The sequence below is a fragment of the Hylobates moloch genome, unplaced genomic scaffold (assembly GCF_009828535.3).
Source record: "Hylobates moloch isolate HMO894 unplaced genomic scaffold, HMol_V3 SCAFFOLD_2, whole genome shotgun sequence".
NCBI lineage: Eukaryota > Metazoa > Chordata > Mammalia > Primates > Hylobatidae > Hylobates > Hylobates moloch.
The window spans coordinates 177,239,969-177,258,068 of NW_026652277.1; the positions used below are offsets into that span (position 1 = coordinate 177,239,969).

The window sequence follows — 18,100 nt, forward strand, 5'->3', positions numbered from 1 at the left end:
CGAGGCCCATGAGAACCAATTAATATTCCATGCCTAACATCCTTCCTCGCCTATGTTTATTAAGTGGCTATCAAAAGAAAAGCAATGCGGGCAAACAGCTTTGTCGGCCATGTTGACAAAACGACCCCAGGCCTGGGGTCCTCTCCAAAATCAGGCTTGGGCAGAGCAACAATTCAGAGAAAACAGAAGTCCTCCTTCGTGTTCCCTTAGATTTCCACTTCCTGATTTGTAACACTGCTTTCTAACACTGCAATGGGGCAGCTGACTGTTCTAGTCACACACGAGGTTGAAATCACACAGGCAGGAAGAGGTGACACATTTCCTTAAACTAACCCTGGTGATGAAATGGCTGCGAAAAGTCTGATTCCTGATGAAAAGAACATTTTGATAGAAGATATAAACAAAAGCGCTATGCTAGGAAGGATGCCTACAATCAGGGAATATCTGAGAAATAAAAGTTTTGCAGAACATGTTTCTCTAAAGTCATACCTGATACCCAGATTCCATAGAGTTTTAATATTTATATAAATATTACTATCTGATACCAGTGGTTTTCCAATTGCAAGATAAAGATATGATTTTATAAAAGCAAACTAAATTGCAGATACAGCTTAAAAAAAACGAGTACAGAAAAAAAGAAAAGACCGCTGGGCAAGGTCCCAGAACCTGGGAAGCCCCATCAGCTAAGCCCTTCCGTGAAACCCGCGTGTGAATTTCAATCTTACCTCAATATCCAGCGTGAATATTTTGTTTCCAGCACACGCGGCAACAACATGATCATCTGGGCTCAACTGTAAACACAGCACCTTTCCCAAAAGCGAGCCCATGACAGTCCCTCGAGGGACCAGCCCTAGAGTAAGTTTCACCATTAGTGCCAGTTTACCAAATGCATTCAGCATTACATTAATCTGAGAAAAGTACTGAGAATGTAACCCTCTATTCTAAAATTACTGAGAGAATGACAATGAGCTTTGATGTGATTTTGATTCTTTAAGAATATCAAAAATACTGGATATACAGAAGTCTTCTGAAAACCTGGGGAATGCAGCACTTCCTGCAGAGAATCTCAGCATCGAAACAGGAAGATGCCTTTCTCTGGAGGCTGCAGTACCCGTGCAGTGAGAGTCACGCACATCAAACTGCATGTTTCGATGCTTCTCACCCACATCCAACCCCATGTCCACCCTCATGTCTAGGTTCAGCTAACACTGGTTGGAAGGAAAGGTGTAGGGGCCTATCCAACCCAGGCCTCCAGGGACTAAGCAATGTCAGGACACCCACAAGCAGCCAGGAGGTTCCCAAGACCCGGACAACATGTGCAGCAGCTGCAGCCTGATGCAGAGCCCGTCATGCAAATCCGCAAAAGTGAAGGAAAAAATGGCGGGCAAGGTCATCTGGTCCTAGTGTGCACTATGGACCTACCACCAGCAAAATGCAGATATACTCCACCCAGAGCCTGTGAGAGACACATGTGCTCATGTCCCACAGCCACCTAGTCTAGAGAGAGACACATGCTCATGTCCCACAGGCACCCGGAGCCTAGAGAGACACACGTATTCATGTCCCTACATAGAATACATAGATTTATAGTCTCTTTGCATTTATGTTTTAATGTAATCCTCTAACTTCTCTATATAATTGCACAAAACTCAAATTCCTTCATGTGGTCCCCACCTAACTTTTCGACTTCCTCAGATGACACTCTCCTAACATCAGCATGCTCCAAGCACACAGGCAGGTTCTCACTCTTCCCAAGGCCTTGGCACATTCGTCCCTTCTCACCCTCACCCTCAGCCCACATGCCCCTCCCTGAGATCCTGCTTCTCAAAGTGCTCCCACGCATGTGCACGCTGCCCTGGCCTCATCTGCCTTCTCCTCTGCACACTCACAATTCACAGCCACTCAGTCGCTGGCTTACACAGTGTCTCTCTCAAACTCTGAGCTGTGACTCCACAGGATTTGGGACCAAGCCCTTCCTATTCACCACTGTGTCTCCAGCCTGAAATATTACAGGTGCTCAAGACACCTTGCTGTGCCAGAAGAGAATATTTCAACTTTCCTACATGTTTTCAGGTTGATACAAAATGGACAGTTCTTAAAATAAAAAGGGACATAAGATCAAAACCAATGAGTCTGTAAGATCAGCATAACACACAGCAAAGGTCAGTGAGTCCCAATGGCCCAGGGTCCTTCCCATATAAAGCACCCTGCTTGCATGCCTGGTTTCAGGTAAAGGGAATACAAAATTATCCCAAATCCCCCCGAGGGATTGGTGTTACCCAAGGGAAACACCCCTCAGGTGGTACCAAATATACTGAAGGATGAGTTATTCCTTTTTTAGGTTTTTAAAAACATGTTTTAGATTTTCATTTACCTTGAAGTACTTTCTCTCTACATTCATCCAGGTTCCACATTATAACATAATCCAGTGATGCCGAGCAGATTAGAAGTGGGTTCACTTTATTTCCAAAAGCTATAGCAGTAACTGGCTGATGGTGTCCTAGTAGGATTAGAAGCTGGGAAAATGTAACAAAAATAAAACACAGATTATAGACATTTAAAAATAAGAGTATAACAACATAACTTCAAACCTAAGAAATTAAAAGATTGAGTTTTTCAAATACATTTATCTTATATATTCATTGTTAATTCATTTGTTAAAATCCCTGCTATGTACTACTAAATTATTCTCTCAAGTTAACCATTTCACTGCTATTCACTGTCACACACACTAATAAAGGGATGTGTGAGGGATGGGTTACCTTGTTCTTCCATTTCTTTATCACTTATTAGTTAACCAAATATAGAACATGTCTCCACTACCTGCCAGAAGAGGTAACAGCTGAGCTGAAAACTGAAGAATGAGGGGTGGACAAGAGGAGGGGAGCACTGAGGTCCCCGGGAAAACAAGACATGGGTAAGAAACTGCTGGGACAAGCCAAGGAGAGAGAGGAGGCTGGAGAAAGGTGAGGCCCAGGTGTGGGGACCTTGGCAACTACACAAGGAGTGTTGATAGCACTCTAGGAAATTAAAATCCAACAAAAAATGCACAGTCAGAATAATACAGTGACTAGATTTGTTTTCCAGGAATAAAACATCAATACAAGTATGGAGCAGATGAGTGTTGGGGTACACTGGGCTGGAGAGACAGACAGGAATGCATGAAAACACTCAAGGGAAAGCCAATAAAGACCTGGACTAAGGTAGTGACGATGGAGAAGGAGAGAAGATGATGACTGAAGATTCCATGACCAATGGATATGGAGGGATGGAGGGAAAAACAAAAGCAAAGGGATAGGGTTTGACGTTAAAAGCCTGGGTGAATGATGTCTCAAGAACAAAGGGAAAATGGGATGGGACTGGGGGTCCGTAGTAAGTTGAGATGCTTACGAGGTGATGTTAAATAGACAACAGGCAGTTTAATATTAGAAATATCACTGGAGAATTCCACTTCTAGTAAAGGCAGGATACGTCACCTCATCAGTACCAACCCTACTGATGAGAATTACAAGAAAAACTGGACAAAATTAAATGTATCTATATATACACACACATATATATACAAACATACACACATATACGTATACACACAGAGAGACACACATTTTGAAGGCATCAGAAAGCAACCCAGTCGTTGAAGAATTATGATAACAAGATTATAGGGAAGAAAAAAACTGAGGGAAGTGACCCCAGATGCTGGGGTCACTTATCCCATAAAGATATCAACTATAAAGACAATTTTCTGACAATTCCACTAAAGGCAGCTGAGGTGCTGAGATCCAATAAGGGCACAAAAATGGTGTAATTAAATGAGTCATCTTCAGGGACACAAACAGAACTATCATATTGGGAGAAGGGCAAAGATTTCGGTCACCTTACAAAGTAATTTTGTGATACAGCTGATTGCCTTAATGTTGAGAACTCTACAATTTTTTCCCATAAAGAAATATGAATGGATTTTAGTAAATGTCTGCCTAGAATACAATCTACTAAGGTGAGAGGGATGGGCATGCTGCTAAACCCCCTAGGCTTAGAATGGGAACCCCAAAAAAGACAAAATCCAAGGAGTAAAGATGAACTGTAAATAAAACGACCCTCATAAGAACTGACACCCAGCTATGAATTGTCTTAACACCTGACCGGCTTAGGGTAATCTAGGACTGCCAGTGCCCTGAGCATGACTGGCTACCAGAAGCTAACATAAATTTGATTTGGAAGAATGTAAGAATCCAGAGTATCAAATCAGCTATACTTTTTTTTCATATACAAAATCCAGCAATCTAAAAAACAACCAAGTATTCAAGGAGACAAGACCATTTAGTCAAAAGCAAAGAAAAATAAAGAATAGAGAAATGCAATGCCTACAAGTCATCCAGATAGACTTGAAACCAAACTAAAACTGATCCAAATGTTAGAATTACTAGACAAGAACATTCAAACCATTATTAAAACATTTTTCATATGTTCAAAAGTTAAGTAGAGGCATAGAAGATATTTAAAAGTCCCAAACCTAACTTCTGGAGATGAAAACTAGAATTAGATAAAATTTTAAAAAACACTTAGTGGGATTAACCGCATATTAGATGTTGCTGAGGAAAATATTGGTAAATTTAAAGACAAAGCAACAGAAGTTATATAAAAATGAAAGAGAGAAAAAAATACATTCATAACTATGAAAGAGTATCAGTGAGCTGTGGGAAACTGCACATGACCTGACATACATGTAAGCAGGGTTCACAACATTTGGGAGGGGGAATGTTTGAAGAAATAATGGCTGAAAATTTTCCAAATTTTTATGAAAACCGTAAACCCGTAGAACCCCAGTGATAAAGTCTGGATGTCCCCTCTTTCATGTGCGTCCAGGTGAAGAGACCACCAAACAGGCTTTGTGTGAGCAATAGAGCTTTTAATCACCTAGGTACAGGTGGGCTGAGTCCGAAAAGAGAGTCAGCGAAGGGAGACGGAGTGGGGTTTTATAGGATTTGGGTACGTAAAGGAAAAAAGGGGGTTGTTCTCTGGTGGGCAGGAGTGGGGGTCACAAGGTACTCAGTGGGGGAGGTTTTGAGCCAGGATGAGCCAGGAGAAGGAATTTCACAAGACAATGTCATCAGTTAAGGCAGGGACCGGCCACCTGGATGTGTACATGCAGGTCACAGGGGATGCGATGGCTTAGCTTGGGCTCAGAGGCCTGACACCCTCCAAATCCCATGTTGAAATGTAATCCCCAGTGTTGGCGGTAGGGCCTACTGGGAGGTGTATGGGTCATGGGGGCAGATCCCTCATGGCGTGGTGCCATCCTCACCATGGTGAGTTCTGAGATCTGGTCATTTAAAAGTGTGTGGTACCTCCCCCCACCCCTTGCTCCTGTTTTTGCCATATGACATGCCTGTTTCCCCTTTGCCTTCCACCATGATTGTAAGGTTCCTGAGGCCCTCACCAGAAGCCAAGCATTTGTTGGTGCCATGCTTGTGTCAACGAAAGAGTCAAACTCTGTAAAATGTTTCAAGAGATTTATTCTGAGCCAAATATGAGTGACCATGGTCCATGACACAGCCCTCAGGAGGTCCGGAGAACATGCACCCAACGTGGTTGAGGTACAGCTTGGTTTTATGTACTTTAGGGAGGCATGAGACGTCAATCACATACACTTAAGAAATACATTGGTTTCGTTCAGAAAGGCGGGACAACTCAAAAGCTGGGGCTTCCAGGCTATAGGTAAATTTAAACATTTACTGGTTGACGGTTGAGTTTATCTAAAGATCTGAGATCAACAGAAAGGAATGTTCAGATTAAGATAAAGGATTGTGGATACCATGTTTTATTGTGCAGAGGAAGCTCTCAGATAGACTTGAGAGAGAGCAGGCTGTAAAATTTTTCTTATCGGACATAAAAGGGTACCTGGCTCTTACTTGATTATCTCCTGGATCTGGGAAGGAATGAAGGAAAACAAAGGGGAAAGGGGATTCTCTATAGAATATGGATTTTTCCCACAAGAGACTCTGCAGGGCAATTTCAAGGTATGGCAAGGAAATATATTTTGGGGTTGAATATTTTTTCCTTATCTCATAATGTTATGCCAGAGTCAGATTGAAAAGTCAGTCATGATATACAGGGTCAAATAAAACCCATCTAATCAGAATTTATGGTTTGTAGGGCATGACTCCCTAGGCCCCTTAGGTAGGAATTTGGGCAAGATAAAAAATCAGAGTTTAGTCCTCACTTGTACAGCCTGCAGAACCATGAGCCAATTAAATCTCTTTTCTGTATAAATTACCCAGTCTCAGGTATTTCGTTATACCTCGGGACTAAACTCTGACCTTTTTCTTCTGTCCAAATTCCTATCTAAGAGGCTTAAGGATTCACAAACTAAAAACCATAAAGTCTCATCAGAGGGTTTTATTTAACCCTATATAACGTAGCTTACCTTCCAACCTAACTCTGGCATAACATCACATGACAGATAAAGAAGGGAATTAAAATATGTTAACTCCAATTATGTTTCTTTACCATATCTTGACATAGGCCTGTGAAGCTGTCTCTTGTGGGGGAAATCTACATTCTGCAGAAGATCCCCTTTCCTTTGTAGGCCTTTTTCCCGATCCAGAAGAGTATCCACTAAGACTCTGGCACTTTTTAAGTCTAATAAATATTTACAATCTATTCTCTCTGAAGCCTGCCACCTGGAGGCTTCTTATGTATATTGGGGACCTTGGTCTCCACAATCCCTTATGTTAACCCAGACATTCCTTCTGTTGAGTCTAGGTCTTTAAATAATAACACTTTCAACCAATTGCAATTTAGAAAATTATTGAATCCACCTATGACCTGGAAGCCCCCACTTTGAACTGTCCCACCTTTCTGGACCTAAGCAATGTACATATTACATGTATTGATTGATGTCTTATGTCTCCTTAAATTGTATAAATCCAAGCTGTAGCCTGACCATTAGGCACATGTTCTCAGGACCTCAAGACTGTGCCTCGGGCCACTGGTCGCTCGTATTTGACTCTGAATAAATCTCTTCAAATATTTTACAGACTTTGATGCTTTCATTGACATAGCAATTCATGAAAGGCCTAATACAGAAAATCGGTACCAAGAAGTGGGGCATTGCTATAAAGATACCTAAAAATGTGGAAGTGGCTTTGGACCTGAGTAACCAGCAGAAGTTAGAAGAGTTTGGAGGGCTCAGAAGAAGACAAGACGCTGAGGGAAACTTTGGAACTTCTTAGAGACCAGTTAAATGGCTGTGACCAAAACACTGATAGTGGTAAAGACAGTGAAGTCTAGGCTGAGGAAGTCTCAGATGGAAATGAACTTGCTGGGAACTGGAGCAAAGGTCACTCTTGTTATGCCACAGCAAAGAGCTTGGCTGCATTCTGTTCATGCCCTAGGGCTCTGTGGAAGCTTAAACTTGAGAGTGATGGCCTAGGGTACCTGAAGGAAGAAATTTCTTATCAGCAAAGCATGTAAGATGGCTCCTGGCTGCTTCTAACAACCTACAATCATATACAGGAGCAAAGAAATGTCGTAAAGTTGGAATTTATATTTAAAAGGAAAGCAGAGCATAAAAGTTCAGAAAATTTGCAGCCCAGCCATGTGGCAAAAAGAAAGTGTTTTTGGTGAGAGGAATTCAAGCAGGCTGTGGAGCAACCATTTACTTAAGATATTTGTATAACTAAAAAAAGAACCAAAGGCTGATAGCCAAGGCAATGGGAAAGGCCTCCAAGACATTCCAGATATCTCCAAGGCAGTCCCTCCTATTACAGGCCCTGAAGCCCAGGAGGAAAGAATGGTTTTGCCGGCCAGGGCCTGCTGCCTCACACAGCCTCAGGACACTGCTCCCCTCTCCAGCTCTGGCCTCAGCTCAGAGGACCCCAGATACAGCTTGGGCTGCTCTTTCAGAGGGTGCAAGCCACAGGCCTTGGTGGTTTCCATGTGGTATTAAGCCTGTGGGTGCACAGAGTACAAGAGTAAAGGAGGCTTAGCAGCCTCCAGCTAGGTTTCAGAGGATTTGTGAGAATGCCTGGGTGCCAAGGCAGAAGCCTGCTGCAGGAGTGGAGCCTTCACAGAGAGCTTCTACTAGGGCAGTGTCAAGGGGAAATGTGGAGTTGGAGCCCCCACACAGAGTCCCCACTGAGGCACTGCCTACTAGAGCTGTGAGAAGAGGGGCACCATCATCCAGACCCTAGAATGGCAGATATTCCAGCAGCTTGCGCCCTGCTCCTAGAATAGCTGCAGGTACTCAACCACCAGTGAAAGCAGCCACAAGAGCTGAACCTTGCAAAGCCACAGGGACAGAGCTGCCCCAGGCCTTGGGAGTCCACCCTTTGCACCAGCGTGCCCTGGATGTGGGACACAGAGTCAATGGAAATAATTTTGGAGCTTTATGATTTAATGACGGTCCTGCTGGGTTTCAGACTTGCATGGGGCCTATAGCCCCTCTCTTTTGGCCAGTTTTTCCCTTTGGAAATGGGAGTATTTACCCAATGCCTATAATCCCTTTGTATATTGGGAGTAAATAATTTGTTTTTTTATTTTACAGGCTCATAGGTGGAAGGAACTTGCCTTGTCTCAGAATAAACTTTGGACTTAGGACTTGGGACTTTTGATTGAGTTGATGCTGGAACCAATTAAGGATGAGGATTAAGCTCTGATTTTTTTTTATCTTGCCCAAATTCCTTTCTAAGGGGTCTGGGGAGTCATGTCCTACCAACCATAAATTCTCATCAGATGAGTTTTATTTGACCCTTTCTATCGTGGCTTACTTTCCAATCTGACTCTGGCATAACAAGGAAGAAAATCAAAATGTTTTACCTCAAAATATATTTCCTTGCCATACCTTGAAATTGTCCTGCAAAGTCTCTTGTGGTAAAAATCCACATTCGGTAGAGAAACCCCTTTCCCCTTTGTTTTCCTTCCTTCCTTTCCAGAGCCAGGAGATAATCAACTAAGAGCCAGGCATCCTTTTAAGTCCAAAAAGAAACAATTTACAACCTGCTCTCTCTGAAGTCTGCTATCTGAGAGCTTACTCTGCACAGTAAAACTTGGTCTCCACAATCCTTTACCTTAACCTGAACATTCCTTTCTATCGATCTCAGACCTTTAGATAAACTCAACCAATTGTCAACCAGAAAATGTTTAAATTTACCTATAGCCTGGAAGCCCCTGCTTTGAGTGGTCTCGCCTTTCTGAATGAAATCAATGTATTTCCTAAGTGTATTTGATTGATGTCTCATGCCTCCCTGAAATATATAAAATGAAGCTGTGCCCTGACCACCTTGGGCTCATGTTCTCAGGACCTCCTGAGGGCTATGTCACAGGCCATGGTCACTCATACTTGGCTCAAAATAAATCTCTTAAAATATTTTACAGAATTTGACTCTTTTCGTCGACAAGACTTTGGGGGACTGTTGGAAAGACATGATTGTATTTTGCAATGTGAGAAAGACATGAGATTTAGGGGACCAGGGGTAGAATGATATAGTTTGCATGTCCCCTGCAAATCTCACGTGGAGATGTAATCCCCAGTGGGGTCTGGTGGGAGGTGTTTGGGTCATGCCAGCTGATCCCTCATGGCTTAATGCTGTCCTCACCACAGTGAGTGAGTTCTCATGAAATCTGGTCATTTAAAAATGTATGGCACCTCTTCCTGACCACTTGTTCCTGTTTTCACCCTGTGAAGTACCTGCTCCCCCTTCACCTTCTGCCATGACTGTCAGGTTCCTGCAGTCCTAATTAAAAGCAAAGCAGACGTTGGTGCCATGCTTGTACAGTCTGCAGAACCATGAGCCAATTAAATTTCTTTTCTTTATAAATTATCCAGTCTCAGGTATTTCTTTATAGCAATGCAAAAATGGCCTAATACATACAAGAGTAAGAAATATGAAGAAAAATACACCAAAACATAGCATGATCAAATTGTTCAAAATTGGTCATATAGAAAGTTTTAAAGGCAGCCAGACAAAAATAACCGATTGTATACATGAGAACAAAGATAAAGATAATAACAGAATTCTCATTGAAATGATAGAAAAGCAACATATTAAAAACCTGAAGAAAAATCTGTCAAACTAGCATTCTCTACTCAATATAAATGCCTTTCAAAAACAAGGCAAAATAAAAACTTTTTTAAACACACAAAGGCTGAAATAATTTATCACCATATTTGCACTGAAACATATGTTAAATAAAATACTTCAGGCAGAAGGAAAATGCTAACAGATGGAAACATGCATGTACACAAAGGAATGAAGAGCACCAAAAATATAATTACGTGGGTAGATGTGCAAGATATTTTTCTTTCTTAAATTTAAGAGCCTTAAAATTAAAAAAGAAAAGGCCAAGTGCAGTGGCTCACGCCTGTAATCCAAGTACTTTGGGAGGCTGAGGAGGGTGTATCACGAGGTTAGGAGATCAAGACCATCCTAGCAAACATGGTGAAACCCTGTCTCTACTAAAACTACAAAAAAAAAAAAAAAAAAAAAATTAGCCAGGCATGCTGGCACACACCTGTGGTCCCAGCTATTCAGGAGGCGGAGGCAAGAGAATCGCTTGAACCCGGGAGGTGGAGGTTGCAGTGAGCTGAGATTGCACCACTGCACTCCAGCCTGGGCGACAGAGCAAGACTCCATCCCAAAAGAAAAAAGAAGATATTTTTCTTATTGTTTAAATATCTCTAAAAGATCCCTGAATGTTTAACAAAAGTAATAATGGATTGTCAGGTTTGTAGCATATGCAAAAGTAAAATGCATGACAACAAAAACATAAAGGTTGTGAGAGAGGAAATGAAAGATATACAATGCTAACATTAATGAAAATAGAAAGCAGCCAAAGAAGATCTCAGAGCAAGAATATTACCAGGGATCAAAAAACAGTATCACTTTATAATAAATGAAGTCAGTTCAAGAGGACATAAAATATACTAAACACATATGTGCTTAATAACAGAGTTTCAAAATACATAAAGTAAAAACTACTGGAAGATAGATAAGTTCACAGAGTCATAGATTCAATATGCCTCTTTCAATAACTGATTGAACAACTAGACATGAAATCATCAAGAATGCAGAAGACTTGAAGAACACTATTAGCCACCTCAACCTAACTGACATTTATAAAACAAAAGACACAAACACAATTATTCCTAATAGTGTTACTTGCAATAGTCAAAAACTAAAAATAACCTAAATTCCCACCAACAGGAGAATGTATAAAGTATAATATATCCATACAATGAATATTACTCAATAATAAAGAAGAATGAACTACTGAATGCAATAACATGGATCTCAATTATCCTGAGTGAAGAAGGCCAGACAAAATGAGTAAATATCAGACATCACCAAGCTGGTGAAATAGAAGCTAACCCACTCATATCCCCTGACAATAACAAAAATTCTGCACCCATTCATGGTCCAAAGTCTCTCTACAGGAGCCTCAGAATTCAGGTAGAAGTTGTGAAACCCCAGTGGAGCCAAGATCCTAGAAGGCCATTTTGAGAGTTCAGACCCACACCTAGGTGGCTGATACACTAAGCGTGCTCTCAGCTTCAAGCTCAGAAATGGCCCAGTCCTCCAAGGGGCTTGGCTACCACTTCATTTGGCCTTGAGCCTGATGGCACCCCTGCCCCAAGAAGAAATACTTCTGGGCTGTCCAATGTCCCCGAGTCTCCAATAAAGGCCTGACAAACAGTCTCACAGGCTGCCCATGGTAAGCATGCTCCCAGGCCCAACAAACAGCTATGTGCCCATGTCTCAGACTCAACAAAAAGACCCATGGGTTGCCTTTGGAGGCACACCACCAAGCGAGCTAAGCAGCCCTGTTCCCATGTCCTGGGCCTACAACAGCCCTGTGTCCACACCCAGGAGACATGCCCCCAGGTCAGCCAAGCAGCCATGTGCCCACATCCCAAGCCAGAGGAACGGCCTCACTGGACACCCTAGCAGACTTGAACTGAGGCCAGCCAATAAGCTGTGTGACTATGTCCTGGGACTGAGAAGCAGCCCTGTGGGTTTCCCCCAGCAGATATGCTCTCAGACAAACCCAGCAGCTGTGTGCCCACTTACAAAGCCAGAGAAACAGCTCTGTGGGCCATCCCTAATGGGCATTCCCGCAGCCAGCTGAGCAGCCTTGTGCCTATGTCCAATGCTGGAGAAACAGCCCCAGGAGCTGCCCCAGCAGATATGTCCCTATGCTGGCCAAGCAACCATGTGCCCATGCTCCTGGCCACAATAACATCCCTGTGGCCCCAACCCCAGCAAGCCAGACCCCAAGTTGGCTGACCCTATGTGTACATGTGTACCCCCAACCTGAGTAATACCAGGTGAACCCATCCTTGGCAAAGCTACACAACCATCACCACAAATTCTCTTAGTCAAGGCCATTGAGAAACTCATAAATGTCACTAGTGTGGATTACAACAGAAGAAACCACACGGATACTACACTACTACATCCACCTAGAACCAAGACCAAAAGACCCCACTAAACTGACACCCCAGGACACATTCATACAAATAAATCCCTATGAAACGTGCTCCATATAATTGGAAGGTGCAACTTTCCCATCAGATGCTCTTAAATCAATGTCAGGACATATCAACCGTGAAAATCAAAGAAAAAAAAAGCCAAAAACAAACAACAAAAAAAAGTCACCTCCAAAGGAAAACAATAATTTTCCAGTAACAGACACCAATCATAAGAAAATATATGAAATGTTGGAAAAAGAATTCAAAATAATAATTTTAAGGAAATTCATTGAGATTCAAGAGAATACAGATAGACAATTCAACAAAATCAGGAAACAACCCATGATTTGAATGAGAAATTCAACAAAGAAATATATATTGTTTTAAAAAGAACCAAAGAGAAATCCTAGAGTTAAAGAATTCAGTCAATAAAACTTAAAAACATAATTGAGAGCTTTAACAACTAGATTAAGCAACTAGGCTTGATCAAGCTGAAGAAAGAATTTCTGAACTTGAAGACAGGACTTTTGAAATAATACCAGCAGACAAAAAAAAGAATAGAGAATAAAAAAGAATAAAGCCTATGTGATTTATGAGACATCATTAAGCAAATAAATATTCATAATATGGGCATTCTAGCAGAAGAAGATAAAGAAGAAGGTGAGGAAAACATATTTAATAAATCATAGCAGAGAATGCCTCAAATCTTGGGAAAGAGACGGAAATCCAGGTCCAGGAAGCTCGAATAACCAAATAGTTTCAATCCCAATAGGTCCTTTTAAAGGTACGTAACAGTCAAATTGTCAAAACCCAAAGACAAAGAAAAAATTAAAGCAGCAAGAGTAAAGCATCAAGTCACACATAAAGGAACCTCTATTTGACTAGGCATATTTTTCAGCAGAAACCTTACAGTTCAGGAGAGAATTGGTTGCTATATTCAAAGTATTGAAAGAAAATAAACTTCCAGCCAAGAATATTATACCCAGCAAAGCTATTTTTAAGAAATGAAGGACAAATTAAATCTTCAGAGACAAAGAAAACTCAACAAATTCATCACCACTAGACTGGTCTTATAAGAAATGCTCAAGGGAGTCTTTTACCTGGAAGTAGAATGATGATAACCACCATCATGAAAACATGGAAAACTATAAAACTCCCTGGTAGAACCAATACACAAAGGAGAAAGACAAAGGAATCAAATCTATAGAAAACCACCCAACTGAAAAAATAAACAGTAAAAGAAGAAGTAAGGAACAAAAGATACACAACTATAAAACAATCAGTAAAATGATAGGAATGAGTCCTTACCTATCAATAACCCTGAATGTAAATAAATAACATTCCCTATTAGAAGATATAGACTGGCTGAATAAACAGAAAAATATGACCCAACTATATGTGGACTACAAGAAACTCATTACACACATAGTCTTAAAGTGAAGGGATGGAAAAATATATTTCACACAAATGGAAACCAAAAGCAAGCAGGAGTAGCTATACTTACATCAGATAAAACGGACATCAAGTTAAAAGCTATACAAAGAGACAAGTAATTACATTATATAATAATGCACTCCCATATTTACTGCAGCACTATCACAACAGCCAAGATATGGAATCAACCTAAGTGTCCATCCACAGATAAATGGATAAAGAAATGTGGTACATATACACAATGGAATACTATTCTGCCATAAAAAGACTGAAATCCTGTCATTTGCAGCAACATGGATGGAACTGGAGGTCATTACGTTAAATGAAATAAGCCAGGCACAGAAAGACAAATATCACATGTTCTTACTGATATGTGGAATTAAAAAGTGGACCTTGTGGAAGTGGGGAGTAGAATGGTGGTTACCAGAGGCTAGGAAGGGAACAGGGGAGAATGAAAAGAAGTGAGAGAAGGGATAAAAAATACAGTTAGATAGTAAGAATAAGTTCTGGTATTCAATAGTATAGTAGGAAAATTACAGTTAGTAATAACTTATTATATAATTCAAAACAGCCAGAAGAAAAAAACTATGTTACCAACACAATAAAAAGATAAATGTTTGAGGTGATGGCCATCCCAATTATCCTGATTTGATCAGAACACATTGTATACTTGTATCAAAATATTACATATACCCCCAAAATATGTACAGCTATTACATGTCAATAAAAATTAAATTGCTATATGATTCTGTGTACATAAAACTCTAGAAAATGCAAACTAAAGGGACAGAAAGCCTGTATTTATAATATAAAGAACTCCTTCAAATCAATGGAAAAAAGACAGATAATCCAATAGAAAAAAATGGCAAGAGATTTGAAAACATATATCACAAAAAAGAATATCTAAATGGCCAATAAATGTGCAAAAATGTGCTAAACCTCTTTAATAATCATGGAATTACTAATTATAATTAGGTACCACTATGCCCTTTTTGAAAGGCTAAAATAAACAAGCTTAGGTGAAGATATGGTTCAACTGAAAGTCACACACCATTAGAAGAAATACAGATTGGTATAACCAATTTGGAAATCTTCTTGGCATTATCTACTGAATATAGACATCCCTCACTATCATGAGGGATTGATTCCAGGAACCCCACATAAACCAAAATCTGTGTACACCCACATCCCACAGGTGGCTGTGTGGACTCCACATATATGAAAAGGTGCCCCTCCAAATATGTAGTTTTCATATCCTGAAAATTCTATAGTTTTGACCCACATTGGGTTGAAAAAAATCCATGTATAAGTGAACTAGCACAGTTCAAACCCATGTTGTTCAAGAGTCAACTGCTTATGTATCCTTTACAACTCAGCAATTATGTGTGCACCAAAAGACGTATGAAAGAATCTAGCAGCCAAAAAACTGAAATACAACAAATGTCTACCAACAGAAGCATGGATAAAGTTTGGTCTGTTTATATAAGTAGAACGTAATTCTACTTATTATTCTATAATAAAAATAGATAAAGTGTGGTCTATTTACATAAGTAGAATGTAATTCTACTTATTACTCTATAATAAAAATGTGTTTTTATTTTAGCCTTTCAAAAAGGGCATAGTGGTACCTAATAAATCCTAATACTGTATAGCAATGAAAATGAACAACATGGATGAATCTCATAAACATGTTGATTAAAGAAACCAGCATAAAAAAGTACGTAATGTATAATCACATTTATATAAAGTTCATCATAAGCAAAACTAACCTGTGATATTAGAAGTCAAGATAGTGTTGCCTTTTGGGGAGGAGAGAAGTGGGCAATGATGGAGAAGAGGCATGACCTAGGGGTGGTTACCTGGGCATATTCATTTAGTTATAGTCATTGCAACATGCACTTATTATGTGGAAATTTTTTTTTCTAAGTAGTTTATACTTCACTGAAAAAGTGAGAAAGGTCAATCTAAACATTCGAATGTAGGAGACTTGATTACATTAAAACAAACCTTTTCAATCAGTTTCTTACTGAAGAAACTTTTTAAATTAATTCCAGATCACTTGTGTTCTAAATATAAAAATATTATAAAATACATAAAAATAAAATAAATAAAATAATGTTTTTATCAATATTTTTCTCCCATAGTTGGTAGCTGAATCCACAGACGGTAATGCTGTCTGAACAGCATCAAAGACATGGAGAGACAAGGGCAAGCCCTTCATGACACTGGATATAGACGGTAATGCTGTCTGAACAGCATCAATGACATGGAGAGACAAGGGCAAGCCCTTCATGACACTGGTTATATAACTTGTTCAATACCTGATGAGAAAGATCCTTAGCGTTCCATATACAAAGTTCAGTCCCATCCAAAGGGAAGGCACAGTCCTGCATGCTGCAAGCAAGCTGAACATGAGACACAGACTCCTTGGATTCAAACAGGTATTTTTCTATAACTATATCACTTAGACAGCCACCATTACTTGAGAAAATGTCTTGGGGATTTTCCATCTTCAATCTGAAAACAAAAAGTACATATAAGATGACTATAGATATCATATTTAATATAGAAAAAAAGTCTATTACCTATTGATAGTTACTAGTTTGACCACACACACATACCACATCATACCTACTTATTCACCTCTCCTCACCCCAAGAAAAAAAAAGAAATTGCTGAAAACTCTGGAGCTTCCACATTCTCAACTGCTCCATTCCTCTCATGGGCTTTCCAGTTAAGCAAACCTTGACTCAAATACCACTATTCCCACTCACAACTGCCCCCATTCCTCTCATGGGTTTTCCAGTTAAGCAAACCTTGACTCAAATGCCACTATTCCCACTCAACAACTGCCCCATTCCTCTCACGGGCTTTCCAGTTAAGCAAATCTTGACTCAAATACCACTATTCCCACTCAACAGATCCTGCTTAGGCCTTCTCGAGCAGCTTCCATGACTGTCAAATGAGAACAGTTACTGATGGGCAAAGACTAAACAATGATCCACGTGGCATGGGTGCAGCGCTGGCACTTAGCATTCTAAACGTTGTTTACTGAAATGACTAAGACACAAAGTTATTTTCTGAATTGACCACAGCAAATCAGTTGTTAGGAAACTGCAATTGGAACCCACATCGCCCATAACTAACCTGAGCTTTATTCAACAATTTCACAACACTCTATGTAATCACAGTTAAGCTACCACAGGTTCTATAATCAGTGATTCACTGGCTATGTTTCATAAAGCATAAACTAATGAAACACTGACAAAAATAAAAAGTTTCAGGTCTTCATCCAACTTTACACTTAACTTCACAGCATAATCACTTCCAGAAACATGTGGGAATGGCACTGGGGTTATCCTTGATTCTGTTGTACCCCACACTCCACTGCCGGCCGGCAATAGATGCACCTGAAGGCACAGACAACAGACCTGCTTAGAAAGTGATGGGCAAGCACCCAAACATCCAGTGGGGTCATGCAGGCTATGGGTATTCAAAGGCCCACCCATGAGGCCCTCACACTGGTCATGTGGAGTCAGAGGATCCACCCACGCAGCCTTCATGCTGGTCACGTGGATTCAGAGGATCCACCCACGAGGCCCTCACGCTGGTCACGTGGGTTCAGAGGATCCACCCACGCGGCCCCCCACGCTGGTCACGTGGGTTCAGAGGATCCACCCACGCGGCCCCCACGCTGGTCACGTGGGTTCAGAGGATCCACCCACGCGGCCCTCACGCTGGTCACGTGGATTCAGAGGATCCACCCATGCGGCCCTCATGCTGGTCATGTGGATTCAGAGGATCCAACCATGCAGCCCTCACACTGGTCACATGGATTCAAAAAATCCACTCATGTGCTCCTCGTGCTGGCCCTGAGAGATTCTGCTAACCCAGCCTCTGCCTGTCTCTTCCTCTTCACCGGCTCCTCCCTCCACTGCTACTCGTTCTATTCACTCTTTCTTCCAGCTCTTACAACACAGCAGGGCTTTTATTGCCTCAGGATGCACACTTTATCTTCATGTTCCATTTCTCCTCACCTCTGCACCTTGGGAGCTCTTCCCATTCTCCAGGTCTCAGCAGAGGCCCCTGAGAGCTGGCTCCCATCCATGCCCCCCTACCCCATCCACCTCCTTCCCAGCACTTCACACCATCTAAACTATTTTGCCCTTAGGAGGCAGCAGGACATGGATCCATGGC

General features: G+C 41.0%; 1 protein-coding gene across 1 annotated transcript in view; it reads right to left on the reverse strand.

Moving 5' to 3' along the window:
* Positions 1-18,100, reverse strand: part of WDR27 (WD repeat domain 27) — a 118,049-nt gene that overhangs the window by 87,634 nt on the left and 12,315 nt on the right. The window contains 2 exon segments of the mRNA XM_058435695.1: positions 2,375-2,516; positions 16,225-16,420. Of these exon segments, the coding sequence (XP_058291678.1) occupies positions 2,375-2,516; positions 16,225-16,420 (338 nt within the window).